Source organism: Malus domestica, chromosome 16, assembly GCF_042453785.1.
Source record: "Malus domestica chromosome 16, GDT2T_hap1".
Taxonomy (NCBI): Eukaryota; Viridiplantae; Streptophyta; class Magnoliopsida; order Rosales; family Rosaceae; genus Malus; species Malus domestica.
In genome coordinates this window covers 28,851,448-28,872,012 of record NC_091676.1, presented here as the reverse complement: position 1 = coordinate 28,872,012, position 20,565 = coordinate 28,851,448, and the positions used below count along the sequence as shown (strand labels likewise).

General features: G+C 39.0%; 1 protein-coding gene across 4 annotated transcripts; it reads right to left on the bottom strand.

Moving 5' to 3' along the window:
- Positions 1–10,388: 10,388 nt before the first annotated feature.
- LOC103445824 (NADPH--cytochrome P450 reductase) lies at positions 10,389–15,292 on the bottom strand. 4 transcript variants are annotated; one of them, XM_008384883.4, is made up of 17 exons: positions 14,726–15,292; positions 14,532–14,591; positions 14,362–14,438; positions 14,201–14,258; positions 13,998–14,081; positions 13,826–13,862; positions 13,529–13,598; positions 13,223–13,420; positions 13,034–13,126; positions 12,581–12,893; positions 12,311–12,462; positions 11,990–12,086; positions 11,581–11,730; positions 11,402–11,479; positions 11,160–11,282; positions 10,951–11,064; positions 10,389–10,787 (listed from the first exon to the last, which is right to left on the bottom strand). In XM_008384883.4, the coding sequence occupies exons 1-17, from the start codon at positions 15,068–15,070 to the stop codon at positions 10,707–10,709; spliced, it is 2,130 nt and encodes a 709-aa protein (XP_008383105.1). In that variant the 5' UTR covers positions 15,071–15,292; the 3' UTR covers positions 10,389–10,706. The 4 variants fall into 4 exon arrangements, with proteins under 4 accessions (XP_008383105.1, XP_008383106.1, XP_070671074.1 ...); XM_008384884.4 differs by having other exon boundaries at positions 12,584–12,893; XM_070814973.1 differs by lacking the exon at positions 13,826–13,862 and having other exon boundaries at positions 13,529–13,616; positions 13,973–14,081.
- Between the last annotated feature and the right edge of the window lie 5,273 nt (positions 15,293–20,565).

Below are 20,565 nucleotides of genomic sequence, written 5' to 3'. Positions count from 1 at the left end.
ATTATACACTCAATCAGTGGCATGTCAATCTGCTAAACTCTTCTGTCGATCCTGGGCTGCTTTCAGATTAGACTTAATCACCTGGATATTTTGAGTAGTCTCATCCACAATCTCTGGGCCTTCTAACACTCTTTCACCAACCTCATACCAACACAATGGCGTACGACACGCCCTACCATAAAGTGCCTCAAATGGTGACATACCAATGCTCGAGTGAAAACTATTATTGTAGGCAAATTCCATCAAGTCCAGCCGATCATGCCAGGAATCACCGAATTGTAATACTGAAGATCTCAACATATCCTCCAACGTCTGAATAGTCCTCTCTGATTGCCCATCAGTTTGAGGATGATAAGCAGTGCTATAAAGCAATTGCGTACCAAGAGCTTCTTGAAATGCTACCCAAAATTTAGAAGTAAATCTTGGGTCTCGATCAGAAATAATATTCACTGGAACTCCATGATACTTCACAATCTTCGTAATGAACAACTTAGCCAATTTATTCAAAAGATACTTCTCCCTCACTGGAATGAAATGCGCTGACTTGGTAAGTCGATCCACAATCACCCAAATACCATCAAATCCGTTTCGTGTATAAGGAAGTTTATACACGAAGTCCATGGTTATATTTTCCCATTTCCACTGGGGAACGGGAAGTGGCTGCATTCGCCCAAAAGGCTTCTTTCTTTCTGCTTTAACTTGCTGGCAAATAATACATCTACTCACATACTCAGCAATTTCCCTTTTCATACCCGGCCAATAATAAAATGGTCGAATGGTATGATACATCTTAGTGTTGGAAATGTGCCCTAAAACCAATCGTGTGATGATACTTTACGGACATTTCACATGTTAAACTAATCTAGTTTAATATAAAGGGCAAAGATTATTGTTTGAGCCGTCTCATATAAATGTTATATGCTTAAACGATAAAGTCCAAGGAATATGTGATTGGGAGAATGCAATTTAAAAAAGTTAGATTCATGAGACCATTCTTTCGTATACACATCCTAAACATTCTTGATCATAGGATTGCCAATTGGGCATTGACAGTCCGTTAAGATCAGTACGTGCTGTGTCTTCTCTCAGGGAGAGTGACTAGTCTCGAGTCATTGATGTGTGTGACATCAAGACAAGTACGTAGGTGCTCAATAGAGAATGAGTTCACTGAACACGATCATCGAAGAGTTCTCATATTCATGTCACATGAGAACTCATGGTTGGGATAATGCAAAGTAGTCCTTTGACCTGAGGCATCACAGTTGTCTTATGGTTAAGTCCTTGATCTTTGATTATGTCAAAGTCACCCCATCGGGGTGTCCACGGCATCGTTGGGGTTAAGCCACTTAGTCATGGAGGCAAGTGAATGCGCAACAAGGGATCTCTAACCTTCAAACGGTTTGAGGGAGAATACTCTATGATATGATTAAGAATCTTTGGCCAAAGTATGAATGAGATTTAGGAAGGCGTTCCAAATCACATTCAAGGTAATCATATAAGCACACGAATCACATTGGATAGTAGACATGAATAAATAAACTATCAAACCAAACAATGTGGTCAAGAGTATTGTATTAGAGAAAGACCGTATTGCATTTGTAATCCTAAACTGAATAGGTTCTCCACCTCTTCTTATTAGCTTGGGTAACCATGATATGCTGCTAGGTGTCACTCATGGTTTGTGGAAGCCCTAAACGTGTATAATCACTAAAGGGAGAATTGAAAGTAAGTTTCAATTCACAATCGATGTGAAATGGTTTTAATCGCCCACTGCCTCGCTAAAAGGAACCTAATGGATCGTACACCGTGTAAGGTGGAGATTGAAGAAACAATGGAGATGAGTAAGAATGATTAAATGGTTTAATTATTTATTTATGGCAAGGATTAATTAATATGTTAATTAGTCAAACGAATAAAGTTCGTTAAAAGACCACGGGTTAGTTTTGGGCCTCAAGGCCCAATGGGCTTCGAACGTCAAGTCCATTGACTTAAGTTGTATGACAACTTAATTCACTAAGGCCCAAAAGCCCAAACAAAACCCCATGGCCGGCCATTTAGAGGAAGGGTAGTGAACTTGCTTTAATTACAAGTTTGCCACTCAAATGAATAAAGGTATAAATATGACTTTATAGCCAAAATTCATTAAGGGTTTGTTTTGGAGAAAATTGGAGAGAACATGTCTCTCCATTTCTCTCTAAAGAGGCCGGCCCCTTGGAGGGTGTATCTAGCCATACTAACTACTCCAAGGTCACTCATTTCTTCTCCAATCTAACCTTGGTGAAGATACTTAGAGGTTCTCAATTTTGGGAACTTGGAGAAACCTTTTCATCCATCCAAATCCATAGATTTTAGATGCAAGGAATGAAGGCCCTCTCTTTGGGTGATTAGCCTTTGCTTATGCAAAGAGGAATCTACAAAGGTATATATTTCTCAACTCACTTTGATTTGAGTTGAGTCTTGGTTCACCAATCTACTAGGCTTTGAATTTCATGGTTAATGTTTTATTTTTAAGTGCATGCAAGCATGATTCCGCCTTTAATTGTTAATTGCATGCTTATACATGGTATTCAAATGAACATGTTTTCACAAAATAATCCTTCACTTAGTGCCTCCCGGGTGCATCGCATAAGCTGAACAATGCGCTTCATCCAATATTTCCTTCTTTAATTCCTCATTATTCGGAACATACATTCTATTTTCCTGCATAAGCATACCATCTGATTCCCGAATCCTGAGGTCTTTCTTTTTCCCTTCACTTCTTAACTGAACCATTTCTTGAATTTCCTCATCCACCATCTGAGCTTCGAGTATACGATCAACCAAAACTGGCCTGACTTGAAAACTAGCAAGAAAGGCTCCACTTCGATCTTCCAACTCCAACTTTACTCCAGTTGCCCTCAGTTCAGCAAGAAGAGGAACACGGCTAGCATATAAGGCATTGAGTCTACCTTGAGGTTTCCTACTCAGTGCATCAGCTACCACATTAGCACGACCCGGATGATACTCGATAGTACAGTCATAATCACTTAACAATTCCATCCACCTTCGCTGACGAAGATTAAGATCATGCTGAGTAAACAGATACTGAAGACTCTTGTGATCAGTGAAGATCTTACACTTCTCACCATATAAATAATGCCTCCAAATCTTCAAAGCGAAAACAATGGCTGCCAATTCAAGATCGTGAGTAGGATAATTCCTTTCATGATTTTTCAACTGTCGAGAAGCATAAGCAATCACTCTATTATGCTGCATCAAAACACATCCCAAACCATTCAAGAAAGCATCACTATAAATCTCAAAATTACCACTATCGTCAGGAAGTACCAATACTGGAGCATGAGTGAGGCAATATTTCAATTGCTGGAAACTCCGCTTACAATTTTCATCCCACTCGAATTTAACATCCTTCCTGGTCAACTTCGTTAACGGCAAGGCAATCATAGAAAAATCCTAAACAAACCATCGATGATAACCTGCTAAACCAAGAAAACTTCGTACCTCAGTGACTGTTCGAGGTTGATCCCAATTCTCCACCGCTGCTATCTTTTGAGGATCAACTTGGATTCCTTGAGCCGATACAACATGCCCCAAAAATGCCACTTCAGTCAACCAAAACTGACATTTACTGAACTTAGCATACAACTAATGCTCCCTTAATTTCTTTAATACCAAGTTAAGATGTCGGATATGATCTGCTTTAGATTTAGAGTATACCAGAATATCATTAATAAAAACAATAACAAATTTATCAAGATATTGCTGGAATACCTCATTCATCAACCTCATGAAAGCTGCAGGTGCATTAGTCAACCCAAATGGCATAACCAGAAATTCATAATGTCCGTAACGGGTTCGGAAAGCTGTCTTAGGTACATCTTCCTCTTTAATCTTCAACTGATAATAACCGGATCTCAAATCAATCTTAGAAAATACATACGCACCTTTCAGCTGATCAAACAAATCATCGATGCGAGGCAATGGATAACGGTTTTTAATCGTTACCCGGTTCAATTACCTATAGTCAATTCATAATCTCAGAGCTCTATCTTTCTTCCTCACAAATAATACTGGAGCTCCCCAAGGTGACGAACTAGGTTGAATGAAACCTTTATCAAGTAATTCTTGCAACTGAATTTTCAATTCTCTCAACTCAGCAGGGGCCATTCTATAAGGAGTTAGAGATATAGGGTCAGTACCTGGAAGCAAATCAATAGAGAATTCCACCTCTCTGTCTGGCGGCAGCCCCGGCAAATCATCAGGAAATACATCCGGATAATGTCTGACCACACCAACTTCTTCTATACTAGGAGAAACAACATGATTTAACACCACATGTGCTAAATATCCCTGACAACCCTTCGATAATAATTTCTTTGCTCTTATGGCAGAAATAACGCCATGTCTCACCCCACTTCTTTCACCCACAAAAGTAACCTCGGGTAGTCCAGGACGATAAAAAGTAACTGATTTACCATAACAATCAATATGGGCACGATTATAATGCAACCAATCAGCCCCTAGAATCACATCAAAATCCACAATATCTAACGGAATAAGATCAGCTGGCATAACTATGCCCTCTACCATCACTGGACACCCAAGATACACACTATCAACATAACATTTATCTCCTCTAGGCATGTCAAACTCTAAATCAAATCCTAGAGGTGAAGGGTGAGGTTGAGTCATTTGAGCAAACGTATGAGAAATCACAGAATGCGTAGCACCACAATCAATCAAAACCTTAGCAAAATGACCAAGAACATTTAACGTACCCATGATCAAGTCCGGATGGTTCTGAGCCTCTTGCAGTGAGATGTGATTAACACGCCCCTGCGCTTGCTGTCGTCCACCACAACCTCTACTGCCTTGATTACCTCGCCCTTAGGGAGCACGTCCCTGGCCTGACTGACTAGGCTGCCTAGATGATCCTGCACCACCAATGGCAACTTCCCCCTGACGGGGCTGACCTCCCTGATGTCACTGAGATCTACCAGCTGGCATAGATGAATAAGAAGAATAACCCCCAAAGTCCTGAGGATACCCTACCTGAAGATAAGGCTCCTGGGGATACTGATAAGGTCCGGAAGCATACGGAGCAGCATCCCCCTGGTAGTGGTAGGCACCACCACGACTCGACTGGCCATAACTGCCCGGTCCAAATCTCTACTGAATCGGCGCTGGAGGTGGCATAGTGGTCTGCTGCGGTCTCTGCTGACCTTAGGGACACTGAGAAGCCCGATGTCCCATTTGCCCACAAGTAAAACAAGCACCACTACCTCTCCTACACTCACCATGATGACGAAAATTACAACGGCGGCACCACGGAGCGCCAGAACCACCAACACCACCAGAATCCCTCTGCCTCTGAAATCTAGGCCCACCAGAAAATCTACCACCACCTCTCCTCGGGCCAGTAATACTATATCCACCACTAGAAGAACTCGAACTCGCCCCACTCTTCTTAAAATTATGCGTCTTGCAAGGTCCCGGAATAGAGATACCCTTACCTTTATCATCCTTCTTCTGACCATCATTCTTGTCCTTGTCATCCTCACTCTCACTGGGAAGATTATCAGAGTCCTCCATCCTAACCAAAATCTCGAAAAACTCATGATAATCGGCACAGGGAAGTGCACTGGTTACCAGCTGTATCAGGGTCATAACGAGACAAATCAGTAAACTTTCTGTAGTACTCATGAGCTGTCATATTCTTCTGTTTCAATCGAGTAAATTCCTGTTTCTTGCGATCAATATACTTTGGGGGGACAAATCTTTTCTTGAAATTATCTTTAAATACTTCCCAATCAGATGCCATAGCTGGAGATATAAACTGCGTTTGATTCCTCCACCAACCTGCCGGCTCTCGACCCAAAAACCAGGTAGTGGTCTCAACCCATCTATCAGCCGGAAAGTTCCCCTGACTTTGCATCACCTGAAATGTCTTTTCAATATGATCTAGCCATTTCTCTGCCCCCTCGTGACCTTCATTACCCATAAAACGATCCAGTTTCAAATTGTACATAGTCTCCAGGGGTGTCCTCTGTGGGTGGGGGAGGAGGACGAATTACATTCTGAAACGCCTGAGCCATTGCTTCCCCCAACTGAACAATATCCGGGAAATTAGGGTCAGGAGTACGGCGGGACTCCCTATGCTCTCTACGAGGCGGCATAATTCTGACAGAAAACATCAAAAGATCATTAAAGCATTAACAATTATACAGGATTGCAACCTAGGCTCTGATACCAAACTGACACACCCCGACCCAGAGGATCAAGGCGTGCTGGCCGTCACGTGAGCGTGACGTAACCAAAAGTGCGACACGGAAGTAACATATAACAGAATATGAAGGAATTCAAACCAATCTCTAGTAGAACCACCTACTAGAACAAAAGGATGAGTTATAAGGTAAACACATAAATTCAGAGCATAGGTTTAAGTGCAGTCAAGTAGGACCAAAATAAAATACATCACCCGCAGGTGAGTCCTACATGCAGAACGTCTGTCTGAATGCCGAAAAAAAACCTCGAGAGCCACCAACCGCTAACTAGAACCTGGAGGGGCGCAAAACAAAGATGAGTGGGTCAGTAAAATCAAAGATTTTCCAAAACATTTCATTTAAAACATTTCTAACCCCTCACCGTAAAACCTGTATACTTTCCCAGAAAAACAGTATATAAACATATATATACACATATCATCAAAACTCATTTCATATCCATCAACATAACATCTCAGAAATAATATGCCACGCCATGCCAAATATAATCAGAAATGCATCAATATCAATCAGGTGAAATAATAAATCAATCGGAGACCCTACAATGGTCCTGTACGGCTGATTCTAATGCTCAACATCCCACTCAGCCGGAGTCACCACAGTGACCTATACGGCCTTGCCGGAGTCACCAACTGTGACCTGTACGGCACTACACTGCACATCACTCGGAACTACGTATAGTAGTCTGTACGATGAAAGGTGTATAAATACGCTCTAGTGCTTCTCTCATCAATCATCAGTGCGCATAACTAAGGTCACCCACTAGTCGGAATCACATCTAGTGATCTATACGACTAGCATGTCAGAACCCTCACATGGTCTGTACGACATCCACCTACTTGGATCCAAGACGAGCGTGCGGTGTGGTGAATAATAATATAAGCACTAACACCTAGGGTGCAGGTTATGAGCTTTCAATGCAATTCTCATAAAATAACTTATCTGAATAATATAAAAAACTCACCTGTGCGTCCACCGCGTCAATTAACATATATATGCATCCATTATCAAACTAAATATCTCAACATTTGCATGCATGGCAATTTAAATCATAATTTTCATATAAACGCATTTTCTGGGAAAAACAGTTGTATATTGGTAATACGAAAACAAAACTGCCCACTCACTGATAAGTCGATGGGTCGTAACCCCCGTGACGTCCCTGGATGCGCTCGTCCTCGGGATAAGTGTCACCTATATGCGAAACAACTATAAAAACGTTAATTTAAACACATAACCAACAATTCGAAATAACTTCTCATACGATGCTTAATTTGGGTATATGAATATACCACATCGACCTACTCGACGTCACGGACGTCGAGAAATTTTTAAATAAATTTTTTGGAGGCCGCACGTGCCCCCACGCGCCAAGATAGGCACGGGGACACACGCCCCCACGCGCATCATCCCCAACCTTGGTTCGCCGGACTGGTTTTTCCGACGGCCGGTTTCCGGCCAAACTTTAAACGCCTTGTTCTCATTCGTTTCTCAACCATTTTCTTCGTATTTTATACCAAAATGAAGCCCCAAACATGTAGAGTCACGATACACTATTTTTAAGCTCCAAAAAAAACTAAATCTCACTGGAAAAATCCAAGCAAAACCGGCCAAACTCAACCCTCGTGATCCCGACGTCCAAATCCTTCAAACGAAGCACTCCGAGCTTCCTTGGGACCTCACTAAGCTCATTATAAGCTTAGAATTCCCTGAAACACAACATTTCACATGTGCATGAACAGTGACAAAAAATGGGGGGTTCGGGTTCACGTGAAATCGAAGGTTCCACGTCCTAAAACTAGCACCAATCAACTCAAAACATCACGAGGATGAAGATTCTTACCTTGTTTACTTCGATCCACTGAGTTTTGGGGGGTTTTGGGTGTGGCCGTACAATATGGGTGTGAGAGAGAGAGTGTCGAGATGGAGGAGAGAGAGAGAGCTACGGGATAGAGAGAGGGTAAGGGTTTAGATGGTCCCTTTCAATCCACACCATCCATCATCTAAATCCCTAACCAAAATTAACAAAAACCAAATTTAATAATCCAACTCATCTTATTTATTTTCTTTCAAAACATATATAAGGTTAAACCAAATAATGTCACACACATACCTTAATACTCGCTAAGGGTAAATCCGTCATTTCACGTCCTTAATAAGAAAATCCCGGGACGGGCTGTGACACCGAAACTATTGAGCACCGGTCAACGTTATACGGTCAAGGACCCAAAAGAGTTTCCCTCCAACCAGTAGGCCAATCACAGTGCGACACGTGTCGACATCAGAAGCCAATCATAGCGCTACACGTGTCAACATCAGAAGCCAATCACAACATGACACCTGTCAATGTCAGAATGAAACTAGAAACTCTCTTCTATAAATAAAGATCATTCTCTCACAATATTTTCTAATGTCATTTGTACTAAATCATTCACTAGTACTCACTAAAGGAGAGCTTGAACTTATGTACTTGTGTAAACCCTTCACAATTCATGAGAACTTCTCTACTCCGTGGACGTAGCCAATCTGGGTGAACTAGGGGTGGGTTCGGTTTAAATCGGTTCGGTTTTTTGCCGAAACTGAAACCAAACTGAAATTTCGGTTCAGTTTGGTTCACTTCATTTTTTTTTCGGTTCGGTTTTTTCCAGTTCGGTTTCGGTTTTTTGTTTTTGGTTTTTTTCAAAAGATGAAAAACATTGAAATTTTAAATTTTAACATATCCAACACAATCATAACATAAGCATTCTAACTAGAATCAAAGACAATGAAAATAAACATTTAAAGTTGAACTAAAATCATCAATCAAGTCTTCCAAAGTCCAAACTAACAACCTCACAACACAAAAATCGTACAAATGACTTAGAAAAATTAAATTGTATGATGTTGTTCAAAGATCAGGGTTGTTTGCTTGTAACTGCATGTTGACAACTTGATTAGTAAAAGTAATGCGTGGGTGGATTTATTTAGTGTGTGTTGGATTCTTTTCCATCACAAATTACCCAAGTAATTTACCCGAAATAAATGTTTATGGATTCTGTCACATGTTATATGAGAGTAGATTTGAAAAAGAAAGATGGGGGCAGAAGTAGACAGTACTATGGAGATGGATGTAGGTATTTCAGGAGGAGGTTTGGTTCCGGAACCTTATATGGGGGAGAAATAATAGGTTAGGGTTTAGAGTTTTTATAGGCATTTTTTTAATATTTTGAGCTTAAAGTTTGGCAACACATTGGGTTTAGCACATTTTAACTTACAAATTGGGTTTAGAAAATAATACCCAAAACAAATAATTAAATAAAAAAATTAATTTAATTAATTCGGTTCGGTTCGGTTTCTAGATCACTAAAACCGAACCGAACCAAAAGAATTCGGTTTGGTTTGGTTTTCGGTTTTTTTTGGTTTTCGGTTTTTTGAACCCACCCCTAGGGTGAACCACGTACATCTTGTGTTTGTTTCCCTGTCCCTATCCATTTACATACTTATTCACACTAGTGACCGGAGCAATCTAGTGAAGGTCACAAACTTAACATTTTTTGTTGTACCAAAGTCCTCACTGATTTTGTGGATCAACAAATGTCATATCAAATCATTATATATTTATTAATCAAGAATTAATGATTAAATACTATATAATATGTCCATCTTGTGAGCAAATAAGAGACTCAAAAGGTCTTTATCCCACTATCTTTTTGGGATGTGTATCTGTTTTTATCCCACTAATCGTTTAATCATTGATATGTATAAAAATAGATGGACGAGATCGACTTGAAAATAGAGAGATCAAGTGCGAACTTGAAGCCAGAAAGCTCTAATTTCAGATGTGTATCTCAACTCATTTAAATTTAGTCAAAATTAAAGAAACATTTCTTAAAACAATTTCAAAAGTTCAAATCTGCAATGGCCCAATAAGTTTAGCAAAATTTCCGTAGTGAACTAATAAATATAGTCGATGCTCATAAATTTTCCGATATCTCTTCCATATCGTGTGAAATTGAATTTCACAACCTTCTCTATATTGATCCTTGATTGTTTGGATATTTAGACAAAAATATTGACATTTTCGTCGATATTTTAAGCACTGCTTGTTGGTTCAGAAAAGGAAAATTAGTCACAAAAACTAATTCCAAGTTATTATTAATATATATCGGTTATATTATATATAAATTACACAAACAAACAAAAAAATCTACATGTTGGGTAATACCGTAGGGTAAAAAGAATCACCGAACCGACTTGCTATAATCACAACACGAACCAATGTTCTTCCAAGGCTGTCAAGGGAAGGCGTCCGAAAAATCCCTCACGTAATGTGTTTATCCCCAACTGATCCTCGGCAGATAAATAACTTGTAGGGATATTACTGTAGCTTCCCTTCTCTGTGTACTCTGTATCGGAAGGGAAGGGTAGATAGAGGAGGAACTATTACCAAACGTCGCGCAGATACCTTCCGTTCATTTGCAGATTTTTCACCAGGCTCTCTGCTTTGGAGCTGCCCATACATCCCTGAAATCAAATAAACAATCACTGTCTTAGCATTCAAGATCGGAATAGATTTTACCGGCAGGAATAGGCATCCACGTATTGCGTAAAATTTGAGTCCTGTATCCGCCTGGTTGGCGGTCTTAGTTTGTGTCACATTCATATTTAGTAAGTGACAACTGCATACCTGCTCCTGCACGATTGTGTGAAGGGTCCGGTGGACATCCCTGGCCATGCCCTTAGCATCACCACAGACGTAAATATAACCACCCTGAGATATCATGTTCCAGACGTCTGAGGCCTATACACAAACCAAACGGTGTCATTAAGATCTCAAATTAACCAAAAGAAAAACGTTGAGCTGTGAAAGTATGTAGGCAAGAGAAGGTGCCAAACCTTCTGAATCATTTTGTGCTGCACATATTCCTTGGTAGGTCCCTGACGTGAGAATGCAACCACCAGCTCAGACAGTGCACTGGTTTCTAAAAAGTTGTTAAGCTCATCTTCATAAATGTAATCCTGCAATATTAGGAGTATATCAATTATCATATAGTACAATTAAATTAGGCAAGCAACCCAACACGCACCGACGCTCACCCACCCGGAACCATAAATAGATCTTTCTAGAGCATACTTACCATTTTACTATTTCTACATCCAAAGAATAATGTGGAGGGTCCTAGTTCTGCTCCATCTTCTTTAAGAGCCAATCTTTCCTGAAATGGTGAATCCATAATAACTTATAGTTTGCTCGGATACTGTAACTTATAACGAGGGATAAGCATGGTGAGTGGAAATGTAGTTAGCAAATCAATACCTGCAGGAAACCCCTGAATGGAGCAAATCCGGTTCCAGGACCAATCATGATAATAGGTACTTTAGTATCTGCAGGAAGTTTGAAGTTGGACTGCCGAACAAAAATTGGAGCCCAGCTACAGTCATCACTCTTCTCCAAAGGAACGGAATTCTACAAAGGGTTAAAGAAAAAAATTGGCATCATTCGGAATAATAAGATACATACAAAGGGAACAAAAGTCACACAACTAAGTTAACATCAACGAACAGTGACAAACAGGAACATTGGCTATAAAATAAGCATACATAAACCCCCAGAAAGAAGACGCATGTTTCTAAATTAAAGACTACTTAAAAACAAAAACAAGTCCACCACAATTGTCAAGCTCTTCTTAATAAACGAGAATGCAAAAGGAAAACACGTAAATTACCTTCATCCAGGTTGAACACACTCCTTTGTGTATCCTCCCTGCTGGTGTTTTCTCATATACTAATGCACAAGTAACGTGAATTCTAGAAGATGCCATCCTGTTGAATATATTTGTAATAAGTACTTGATCACAAATATGTTAAATAGGATAAAAACAAAAATTCAACCCACAGAAAGTGATAAAGAAAGGTTAGCATTTCCTCCATTTCAATAGATATTTACCTTTTGTTGTAAGGAAACACCCTTGGTATCTTAAATTGAATTACAAATGCGGAAAAGAGACAATGTGAGAGGAGAGAAGCAAGAAGAAAGAAACATTTACCTTGAGGATGACGAGATTGAATAGTATCTAGGCTGCAATCTTGGTGCAACTGCTGCAAAAAAGACACCAAGTGGAGGCTTGGCCGATGGAAATTCAGCCATGACCTCAAGGAGGCTTCTCTGACTTGCAACCACCAATTGTGCATATTCATCCTGCACATGTTTACAACATAAAGTTACATACGGACAAACATCTAATAATTACATATTGGTGAAGTAATATTAAGAAAAGATACTTAGTAGGTGGTTAGTAGCAAAGTACAAATTATACCACCTTCCCAGCTGGTGATGCAAGATGTCTTAATCGATCAGCTTCGGTTGGGTCAGATGCATGTGCTGCTAAAGCGAGCAAGGCAGACTTTTTCGGAGAAGTTAAAACATCAGCGTATCGAGTTAGTGCTGTTTTTAATGTGCATGGTGGGAAGGGAGGTGTCAAGGAGCTTCCACTTAGTGGTGTGCCATCCTCTTTATCAGTGTGTATCGAGAAGTATATTTCTGGGGACAAGCCCAACAAACTTAGTGCCTCTTCCACAATTTCAGGAAGATTCTCACAGTAAACACCAACATGATCCCCAGTTTCGTATCTGAGAAGGACAAAACACACAGGTATGCATTAGTCATCAGGGGTAAGCAATGGGCATTGTACTTTCCACATTATTTGAAGCGTAAGATAGCTTCAATTCGCAGAAACAAGAGGATAATAAGCCTCAGAAAAGCAACTTACGTAAGTCCAGTGCCAGAAATATCAAACTCAAGATGGGTGCAAGAACGATCAGATGCAGGAGTATGAAGTTCCCTTCTCACAGCCACATTAGCTCTAGAAGCAGTAAATCGCCAATCAATTAACAGATACCAGAAGGTAGTAGAACAAGTTGCGATCTTAGAACCTTTATAGGTGTGTCTTCTTTGTTACCTGCATGGATGTTGGGCATCGATGACAGCATGACCATTTGCATTATTCCAGCTCTTACTATCTACTGATGCATCTGCAGCATCTTTAATTACAACTCGATACTCCAACACAGCAGCAGTGTAAGGTGTAGAAACAGGTGACATTACATCATCCTCATCTCGAAGCAACTGATCCAACTCAGGCCACAGCAACTCTCGCCTAGAAGAGCATCAGTCAATGTAGAAATGTATGAGATTTTAATAAATAACAAATGAAACCTTACGATCAAAAGCTAATAACTCAAATGGCTATCAAACTTCTCAATACCATGCAGAGAAGTCATCCTCAATGCACTGATCATCATCTCCAAGACCCACTTTAACAAGTCGCTTCCCACCTGAAAATGGTAACATTCCTGTTAGTTAACAAGAAACTGGAGAATGAATAAGTAAACAACTATAAGCTAGAGTGCAAAAACCAAATCTGATCGAGAATAAAGTAACATCATAGAAATGTGAATCGTCTCAGAATGCAATGGTCCCACTCCAATGCGATTTCATCAGAAAGGAACAAACTAAATACCCAAAATAACATGAAAGCAAAAAAAATGCAATGAAGGCATACCCTGTGCAGCGAGGATCTCATCCACAACCACGGCAACCTGATTAACACCAATAAAAATAAGATCAAACACAATGCAACAGAAAACAGAATAATGCACAATTAGAATTCAAGCTTTGGATAGAAGAGTGACATAAATATTGACTTCACTTATAGCCAAAATTTCATTGCAAACCTTATTGAAATGCTCATACTGTCTGTTTCCAAGGCCAAACACCCCGTAGTTAAGATTCTTAAGCCACTCCCCTCTTTCTTCACCCTATAACAATCGCCGCAATTTGCAAATTATAACAAAACATTCAAATTTCGATCTGAAATCGAATTTCACAACAATATACCTGAAAATTTTCATTAATTACATTTCAGAATCAAAATTACCTCTGTAAACCACTTGTAAAACCTCGCAGCATTGTCGGTTGGCTCACCATCACCATATCTGCATCCACCACCAGTAAAACATGTCATTTACGAAACCCTAAAATCAAACTAAATCATCTTTTGTTTTAATTATAAAAAATCTAGTTCAAATCGGAACTTACGTGGCCAGGAAGAAAAATGCCAAGCTCTCATTCTTCAACTTCTCCTCATATGCTTCGTCATCGGCAGCGTAATCGTCCTAACATGTACACACAACTCCATTCAATCTCATGATCTCCAGCACAACTGAACAAAAAATACACCAAAAATTCGACATATTTGCGAAGCATACCAAATCAACAACTTTGAAGGTGACCTTCTCGTATCGAGCTTTTGCTTCCTCGGCCAAAGCCTGCATTTTTTTGAACCAAAAGAAACATTGAGGCAACGAATCGAACAAGTAAAATCGAAGCAACGAAGCGAGCTAAACAGCAAATATATTTGATTGAAATTTGTAATTGAAATAGTGTTGTTGTAAAAGTTGACCTTGGCGAAACCTTCGGCGGTGCCAGTCTGAGTGCCGAAGAAGATGGTGACCTTCTTGCTGCCGTTGTCAGCCTCCACCGGCTCCGGCTCCTCCACGATCAGGGGCCTAGGCGACTGGATGACGCCGGGGTGCTTCTGGGCACTGGATCGCCGCAAGACCAAAACGACGACGCAGCCGATGAGGACAGCAATGGAGGTGGTCAAGATCATGACGAACTCGCGGTTCTCGAGAATGACTGAGGTGACTTGGGCACCGGAGAAGTCGGCGGGGTCCATCTTGCCCTTGATAATCGCCGCCATCAGATCCAACGGCGAGATTTTCATCGAGTTAGAAGAGGACTCCATCTGCAAAGAAACTGATTGTAGCTGCTAAGGAGGTTTTGGTGCCCGGAATCCGGTGGCGGAAATGGAGGTGTGAGAAACGGAGTTGCCCGATTCCGGTGACAGCAGAGTAAGTTTAGCAGGAAGTTTTGGTGGTTGGGGTAGTTGGGGAGAGGGGCGAAGGAGTTCTGAATGCGGGGAAGGAGGGAAAGGGGGGGTTTATAAACCAGAGTGGTGCGCGTGCGGGTGTGTGTTGGGTGCGAGGGTATGACTGAACCAAACGCCTGCCAAACCAGACTGGTCAAACCCACCAAACACTAACAATGGTTAAGTAAATACCTTCTCTTTCATTTTTCTTTTCTTTTTTTCTGATGAATTTGGATCGTGTCCGGATCTTTTTTGTGAGGATTAGAAATCCTCATATCTTATCTGTTTATTGTACATCGTGTAATCAAAAATTATTTTTTTTATTTAAATAAATATAAACAGTACTTAACAAAAGCAAACTACATAATTTATAATAAACGAATAGAATGTGAGATTGAGGATCCTTATCCTCTGCTGACAATAGGATGATAGTACAAAATATATATATATATATATGAGCTTTGAGAGCCGGATGTGTATTTGGTGCCAAATACATGTAAATGATTCAAATTTGAGTGCAAAGATAACTGCTTTGATTAAATTGGCCAAGTTCAAATATGTTTTCTTTCCAACTTCTTTTAATCGAGTAATTTATTATAATACTCAAAACACATACATGGAGTGATGATTTGGCTAAACTTATATATGATTTCATTTTTTTTTTTTGATCGAGTAATTTTTTTATAATATTAAAAACACTGTCATATGATGTTATTATATCATTCATCTTTATTATAACACGTAACATAATAAAATCAAGTGACGACTTGGCTAAACTTTAATTTGCTTTCCTATATTTTATTTCCAATCGGGTAACTATTTATATTACTCGAAACACCGATATTGAGTGATGACCTGACTAAGTTCATATTTGCTCTCATTTTCCATCTTTCGATCTAGTAATATTTAAGATACTTAAATACCGTCACGTGATGTTATAATGTCGTCGACCTCTGTTGTAATACGCAACGTAAAAACATTGAGTGAGGACTTCTTACAAATGAATTTTTCTCATTTGATATTAATGAATTCGTAGACTCAACATATTAATATAATATGATAATAATAAATAGAAACGAGTGGAGAGATTTTGAACAACAATAATTATGGTATGGTGTGGTTAGATGGTGGTGGTTTTGTTTTGTACAACTGCAACATGCTCCTTCCTGTCACTTTCTAAATTTCTATGGGTGGAGGAAATAATACATAATTGTAATATGCCCCCGTGAGTTTTGTGCGTTTGATAGATTCTTTAGTCTTTTTCTCTTTCCTTTGCGCATGGTATAACTTCAATCGTACAAAATTAGCATCTCAAAGTTGATCATCGAGATCACCAAAAACAAAAGGAAAAAGTTTAACTCTTTGGAATAGTGTCAACTACCAGGATGTGTTTAATATTTTGATTACGATAATGCTAGGGAAATCATTTTTTTAGATTGAATTTTGTAAATTATGACATTGTTATTGATGATTGGATTATTATTTAAATGTTGATTAACATGCTTATTTCTTATTGGTGACATATCATATGCAGTGGTGAAGCCACGTGAGGGCGAGGAGTGGCGGCCGCCTCCCTTCACCAGAAAACACACCTGGAGCAAAGGTTCAGCCCCTCCCCTCACCGAAAAACTACACTAGTTCAGCCCCTCACCGAAAAACTACACTAGTGCAGCGCAGCAAAGGTGATTCCCTTTTTTTGCATCCGGCCTTTTTGCCATGTGCTATCAACAGAAACTGGACCTCAAAATTTTCAAAGAACCCAAACTTTCCCAAAACAGAAACCTTAGCTCTAAAGGCCCATTTTGTAGATATCAGGTCAACCCGACCCGATTGTGATCCGAATTTTGACAACATATCTCCCTCATTCAGCTATCTGTTTGTGTTCCTTTCAAGTGCAAATATAAGGATAGTATAATGGCACAAGTAAGGGTGTCGAACCACAGGGACTAATTACAACTCTACAAATTACTAGCTTTATGGGAATCCTAACTAAACAATGAAACTAACAAATTGAGTTTGGATTTTGATTTGAGAAGTAAAGTAACTTAAAATGCAAGAGAATGTAAATATGAATAATAGAATGATTCAGAAACAATGGGAATGGAACTAGGGACACCGATTTCACCATTACAAGCCAATTCCAATCATCCATTTGATGTGTGGTTGTGATCAAGTACTCCTCATATGCAACCTAGTTGTGATGTTGAACTTAGATTAGCAAGTAAGAATCCATTAAGAACAAGAAAACTTCAAAGAACCAAATAAATCACATGGAATGATGTATGCATAGCAGTTTCTTCATTCATTCACATGTCTACCAAGATTAAGCATGATGTGTACTATAATCTTGATCAAATAATCTGTAAGAAACCCTAATGGTGATGAAACATTAAGATAAACAAACAAATTAAACTATAAAATCAGTGAATGAAACAAGAAAACAGATTGATAAATCAAATACTTTAACTTAATAACATAGAATAGTTTTGCAAGGCTACATCGAAATCCCCACCTATGAACTTAATTACACAACACGATTACAGAATATATAAATATCAAAAACAACATGAGTGAAATTAAATTCATAGAAGAAACCCCCTTGAAGCAATTCTGATGTTGAACTTCTCCAAGAATAGCGCGGCTGCGTAGTTTCTTTGGTGGCACCGAATGGCGAAGGGAAATAGGGTTTTGTTTTTGGAAGAAAGGTTAAAGAAAGAGAAGAGAGATAGCTCTAGGCGACCCCAAGGGGGGCTTGTGAAAAAGTGATCTAAAACCCTAGTATTTATATGCTAAATGGGCTGCAAGATATTCCAAATTGATCCCAGCAACTTAACCTTTATTTTACACATTTTTGCCTTATTTGGCACCTCTAAATCAGGCTAGATATCCCAATTCCTTTTTCATTCTGTTCCTGGTCTTCTAAGAGGCCAGATTCATCTTGTATTCTTTATTTGGGCTTCAAAACAGGCCATTAAACTTCTTTTCACGTTTGAATAAGGGTCAACCCCAAAAATGGCATGTTTTCACTTCTTTTGCCTTTAAATTGATCCTAAAGTACATGTAATTGCACACTAACACAAAATAAGGTAAAATGCAACTAGTTTAACTCAAAAACATCACAAAAAGGCTAGAAATGGATGGTATAAATGTATGAAATATATGAGTTATCAAATACCCCCAAACCTGGTTTTTGCGAGTCCTCGAGCAAAACTATAAATAAAAACACACAAAAACAATAAAATCTAACTATACCACTTTCACTGGCTAAACCATTGCACTGAGCATATGAAACAAGCCTTTAAACCTCTAGGTGTCCCTAGTCGGAGGAGTTGTGTCTCCTGAAGGCTTACAGTGATGACACCCACAAACATCTATAGACTCTGCAAACAAATTGGTTAAAGAATACTTGAAACAAACTAATAAGAACCAATGAAACATTAGTCATACATCCAAACCAAAAGTCTGCCCCTTCAAAGAATCATATCATGTGTAAAGTGTAAAGATATTACTCCATGATTCATGACTTCAAAGACACCATACTCAAATGCCAAAGATAGAATTCGCCTCAACTCTATTCCTCACATATATCACTCAAATTTTCACTCAATTCCTAAGGTGTAGTCTCTCCTCAAATACGTGTGAGTGAAATTATGTAAAAGGGATTAAAAAATTCTCACATATGAAATATGAAATAACAGCATAATTTTTGAACATATCTCATGAAATGAATCAAATACTATGAATATGGATAGAACATGTACTTACTAGCACCTAGGAATAGATCCCCAAAGATCAGCTAGGTCTTTCACAAGGTTGTAATGTAAGGCTTAGGCTATGGGCTATGAAAGAAATGATAGGAAATACTAGAGCTTGGGACATACCAAAGTGTCTTCCTTGTGAAACCAGCGAGCTCTCCTCTTCAATTGACCTTACTTGTTTGTTCTTGATGTCTAGGACCTATGTGTGATAGTGAAAGGATTTGGAAATTGCATTTTCTTTGATCATGTTTTTTTTCTTTTCTTTTCATCTCTTTTTTTTTTTGAAACTTTTTTTTTTTTGCAATTCCAGCACATGTTACCTCAGTACACGCCACATTCTTGATCTAAAGCTCAATCTATCTTTGTCATCATCACTTTGGTATTTCCCAAACTATAAGGTATGGCTGTAATGGGCTAAAATTGATAGAGTTTGGTATGGGTGATGAAAGAACTACGCTAAAAGTGTTTGGCTGCAACAAGGGTAAATGGAGCACGCAATGAGATGGGAATTAGGCCTTTTAGTGGTTAAGTGTCAATGAGTTCATTCATAGGTGATAATAAACACATGGTATCTGCAATGTATGATTATTCTTAGCATTCAATCAAAGAGAAATAATAAGATCATTTAAAGTGAAATTGAAAGAAAAAGATAGGAGCAGAAACACTTCAAACCCTCTAAAAAAAATAAACAGGCTCAAAAGAACTCCCTAGGGTAGTCTCCACTATTCTTCTTCTAGAATTTGTGCATGGTACTTTAACCATTATAATTCCAAGAGTAACAACTTTGTAAAAGAAAATAAGATATGAAACTTTTTCATGACTACACTGTAGTTTTGTTAGTAAGCAAAAGTAAACTTAACCAAAACTAAAAGAATGAAAATTTTCAATCCCACACCCCAAACCTAAACTAAGCATTGTCCTCGATGCTTAAAAATGAATGGAATGCATGCAGTGTAAATAGGCAGAGTGTTTGGAATGAAAATAAAATAAAACTAGAAGACACAAATAAAAGGAAAGAACACAAACTCAGCTAGGTTGCCTCCTAGCAAGTGCTTTATTTAATGTCTAAGCAAGACGCGGAGGGTATGATGGATGAACGCCTAGGGTGGCAAGAAGTCAAGGTACCTCCAACTTCAATTCCTGAGCTTTACGAAGATGAAGATCCTTTCATTCATCCCAAGCCATATATTCCACCAATTCCTTTTCCAGGGAAATTTGTCAAATAAAAACATGATTAGTCACCCATAGATGTGCTTAGAGAAACTGTGTTGCACATAGTGTTTGAAGCTCTTCCTCTATCCTCTAATTTAATTGAACGTTTTTCAAAATTTTTACTGGATTCTCCATGTTGTTTTACATCTTTTCAAGTGCCATATTTAAAGCCTTTAGAAGATGATTTGCTGCCAATTCAAGATAAACAAGAATTGAAGTTGGTTTAGGGTGGCAGGAAGCCTAGGGTATGATGGATGAACGCCTAGAGTTCGTCCAAGCAGGGCTATATGTGTTTGACAATGGTTGCAGTGGCTCTTGATTAGAGAAACACATGCGGTGTGAGTGCTCTCGGACAAACGTAGGAAACTCATCCCTCCTTGGGCAGAACTGAAAAGGATAACC

Excerpts from the sequence above, each read along its gene's own strand:
- LOC103445824 (XM_070814973.1), bottom strand. The coding sequence starts at position 15,070 with ATGGAGTCCTCTTCTAACTCGATGAAAATCTCGCCGTTGGATCTGATG. Across the intron at positions 13,127-13,222 it reads GATGCCCAACATCCATGCAG|AGCTAATGTGGCTGTGAGAA; the intron begins GTAACAAAGAAG and ends TACTGCTTCTAG. Across the intron at positions 12,087-12,310 it reads TCAATCTCGTCATCCTCAAG|GATGGCATCTTCTAGAATTC; the intron begins GTAAATGTTTCT and ends TATATTCAACAG.